The sequence below is a fragment of the Kuraishia capsulata genome, genomic scaffold (assembly GCF_000576695.1).
Source record: "Kuraishia capsulata CBS 1993 genomic scaffold, Kuraishia_capsulata_scaffold_2, whole genome shotgun sequence".
NCBI classification, from domain to species: domain Eukaryota; kingdom Fungi; phylum Ascomycota; class Pichiomycetes; order Pichiales; family Pichiaceae; genus Kuraishia; species Kuraishia capsulata.
Window position 1 is genome coordinate 1,005,256 of NW_019172951.1, and position 3,554 is coordinate 1,008,809.

Genomic DNA, 3,554 nt, shown 5'->3' on the forward strand with positions numbered 1-3,554 from the left:
CAGTTGTTTTGTGTACGTCAACTTGGTGAAGGTTGATGGTACGGGCTTTGTCCAAACAAGGTTGACGCTTGTAGATCTGGCCTCATTTGAAAGAGGCGCTCCCATGGCACTAACAGAGCTTGGGGGTACCTTTCAGCGTCTGAAGACTGGAGGTCTCGACAGGTCTGTGCTGCGTACAAACCGACTTGCGAGATTGATTTTGCACGAGTATCTCAAAAATAGTGCTTCTGTTCTGATGCTTGTGGCCAACCTCGACCCTTACGCTGATGAGGCTACCACAATGCAGACCATACGCTATGCAAACCCGGCGCGCGGAGCTCCAGTTCCGGCCAGATCTGCCAAGTCTGTCCAACGCGTGACTTCTTTGAAGCACTCTCATGTCCCTGCGAGACAATCACTTGCGCCCGCGAGATCGGTTTCAAACCCAGAGAGACAGAATCCCATCACCCAGCTGAAGATACAGGTGAGAGAGTTAGAGGAGAAGCTTGAGGAAGCTGATAAGAATGCTCAAGATATGGCCACACATAATCAGAAGCTAACTCGGGCAATCGACGAGATGGTGATTGAGAAGCAGGAGCTGATTGATAGGATTGCGGAGTTGACTAACATTAATGGGAACTCGGAATCTATAATCGCCGAACTGAAGTCAGAGATTACCAAGATGGAGACAGATCATAAGACTGCTCTGAACCAGCAAGAAGCCAGGCTAGCAGCGAGAATCGCCGAGCTAGAATCGGAAGACACCAGTATTGCCATTTCTCCTGCAAAAGCGAGACGTGCCCGTGCGTTGACACCCCTTACTGTTGAGTCTTCCAAGGAGAATATCAACACTGAAGACGTGAGATTGTCTCCGCTTGGAAAGGCCAAGGCTTCGCTTTCTCCTGTCAAAAGATCCCCTCAGAAGAAATCTCCCACAAAATTATCATCCCCTTCGAAGAGATCTCCATCAAAGCATGCCCCTGCTTCGAAGTCCAAGACTGACCTGGGGGCTGAGCCAGTTGCAGAGCCGGTTGCTGAGCCTGTACATATTTCATTGGAGGCAGAAACAATCCAGGAGATTCCGCAGAGCCCAAGAAGGATGACCCGCTCGCGGTCTATGTCGCCTGTAAAGGCCGTGGAGTCTCCTGATAGGCCAAAAAGGTCACTTTCGCCTACCAAAAGCAGCCCAACCAAGCGCACAATAAAGCTGAGAAAGATGGATATTCCATTGTTTGCTGATGATGAAGAAAATGAGATATACTAGGGTGTCAATCTTAAGAGATCACGGGGCTCTTCCTTGAAGACGCCCGATCAGGAAATTTTGGAGATGAGACATGCGGCTACTCAGTTGCTGAGCTCTTGACGTTTTCTGGCAGAAACATCTGGATTATATTCACCAATGTTTCAGAATGGGCAGCAATTCGATACAAATTGAGCATTTTAAGGGTGCTGTTCCCCGAATTGGCCATCTTATGTCTGCATGCTGCACTTACACCTGTGAGGCCAACCCCATCCAACAGTATGTATACAAATACCTCTTGAATCCCTCAATTTTATACTTTACCCGTGCTTTTTCCTTTCCAACGTTCTTTTCTCCACATTTTCGTGCTTATTCGAACCCTCGAAGTGACTACGATGTTTTTAGTATTGGCCGCGCTGATCTGCCGTGTCGCGGCATTTGACGCAGCATTTGGCTTACAGAGACCATTTTCAAGCCCGTTCTACTCTCGCACACTGCAAGAAACCTCATCTGAACCGCAGGACGTGAATATTGTTCGGAGGTTCGATAACTCATACGAAGTTCCATTGACAAATATCGATAACAGCTACTACCAGCTCAGTCTTGCCATTGGGACACCTCCGCAGCTGATTGCTGGTGCTTTAGATACCGGGTCCTCTGATGTGTGGGTTTTGGGTAGCAGTTGCTCTGGTGGGTACTACTCGAATTGTTCTGTTGAAGATGATAATTTTCAAACTTTCTCATCTTCGACATACACAGCAAACGATACTCTTGAGTTCAAAATCCAGTATGGTGATGGAACATATGCGTTCGGGTTCTGGGGTCATGATACTGTCTCTCCTGGTGGCCAGTTTGAGATTAAAGATCTTAGTTTTGCCGTTGTCAATGACACTAATGCAAGTGATATTACTGGGATATTTGGAGTTGGCCTTGCGGATTTGGAGCAGACTCTGGATAGCCTGACTTCGCCATACAACTATCTCAATTTGCCAGCCAAGATGAAAGCAAACGGGCTCATCAAGAAGAATTTGTACTCACTGTTTCTCAACAATGTCAGCGCACCACACGGCTCTATACTGTTTGGTGGTATTGACCATTCTAAATACACAGGAACCCTCGAAACCGTGAGTCTCACCGGCCACAATTCCACCACCGTCAAAAGCTTCTTGATCGAATTTGCAGGTGTTTCATTTGGCAAGAAAACGCTGGCACACGGCGCTTACTATGGCTTGCTCGATTCAGGAACTACCCTTTTATACGTTCCCGGCGATATTCTTGAATCTATGGCAGCTCAAATCGATTCCAAGTGGTCTGACTACTTTGGCTACTATGTTACTGGGTGCAATATTCCTGATCCAGATGACGGATACGACTTTCATATCGGAGGAATCACCATCAAAGTGCCTTTTAACCAGTTACTCGTGACAATGTCTGATGATCCCAGTGAATATGAATACAAAGGTGACCAATTGTGTGCTTTGGCGATGGCAGAGGCCAGTTCAGACGATGTCTTCACCTTTGGTGATTTCTGGCTAAGTTCTGCGTATGTTGTGTTTGATCTGGATGACCTGGAAGTGCAGATTGCACAGGCGAAATACAGCACGTCGGCTCAGGACACGAGTGTTTTGCAGTCTAAGACAAAGAGCTCTGTGTACACGAAATCTTCACCAAATTCGTCTGTGAAATCATTGACTACATCGTTGACAGGACCAGTTTCTTCAGCTTCTCGAGGACATTCAAGCTTTATTTCTTCAAGTTCGGTTGTTCAGCATCGTACTTCTAGTTTGACTTCTAGTTTGGCAGGAACTTCTACGATATCACCAGTATCCTCTCGCTTAGCAGTTTCTTCTGGCTCAAGTGCCAGCAGCCGTTTGAAAGTTACAACCACGCCTGTGTCTGGCTTTTCCAGCTTACCAGCTTCTTCTAGCTCAGATTCTGAATGTGCATTTTCTTCAAATACAGCCTTGTCATTCAAAGCGTCAACTTCTTACTTGAAGAAATCCAGTTTAGCACCTATTGCACCATATCCGCTAGTTTCGTTGGTTTCCACCTCAAAGCTGGCATCATCTCCATCTCCATTTGCACCTCCAAACCATTCCACCCAATCGTTCTCCACCTACTCAGACATAAGTTCAAAAACTTGGGGCTCGTCTTCTTGGAAATCTATATGGAGCCAGAAAAGCAAGACCAGCCGTGCGAATATTTCGTCGGCAGTTGTCAGCAGCTTCACTGGTGCAGCTGCACCGGTGTCTTCTCCCAAAGTCGATTTTGAGCTGTTTGCATTGGTTTCGGTTGCCGTTTCATTGTTGGTTATGCTATAGCCAAGTATGAGACT

At 46.8% G+C, this 3,554-nt stretch overlaps 2 protein-coding genes across 2 annotated transcripts; both read left to right on the top strand.

Annotated features, from left to right (window-relative positions):
- Nucleotides 1–103: 103 nt before the first annotated feature.
- Nucleotides 104–1,243, top strand: KUCA_T00001819001 (uncharacterized protein; the record flags this gene model as incomplete). The annotated part of the gene is made up of 1 exon (XM_022604038.1): nucleotides 104–1,243. One exon carries the CDS (start codon nucleotides 104–106, stop codon nucleotides 1,241–1,243), a length of 1,140 nt encoding a protein of 379 aa, XP_022457859.1.
- A 371-nt stretch (nucleotides 1,244–1,614) lies between these two features.
- On the top strand, nucleotides 1,615–3,540 carry KUCA_T00001820001 (uncharacterized protein; the record flags this gene model as incomplete). The annotated part of the gene is made up of 1 exon (XM_022604039.1): nucleotides 1,615–3,540. One exon carries the CDS (start codon nucleotides 1,615–1,617, stop codon nucleotides 3,538–3,540), a length of 1,926 nt encoding a protein of 641 aa, XP_022457860.1.
- Between the last annotated feature and the right edge of the window lie 14 nt (nucleotides 3,541–3,554).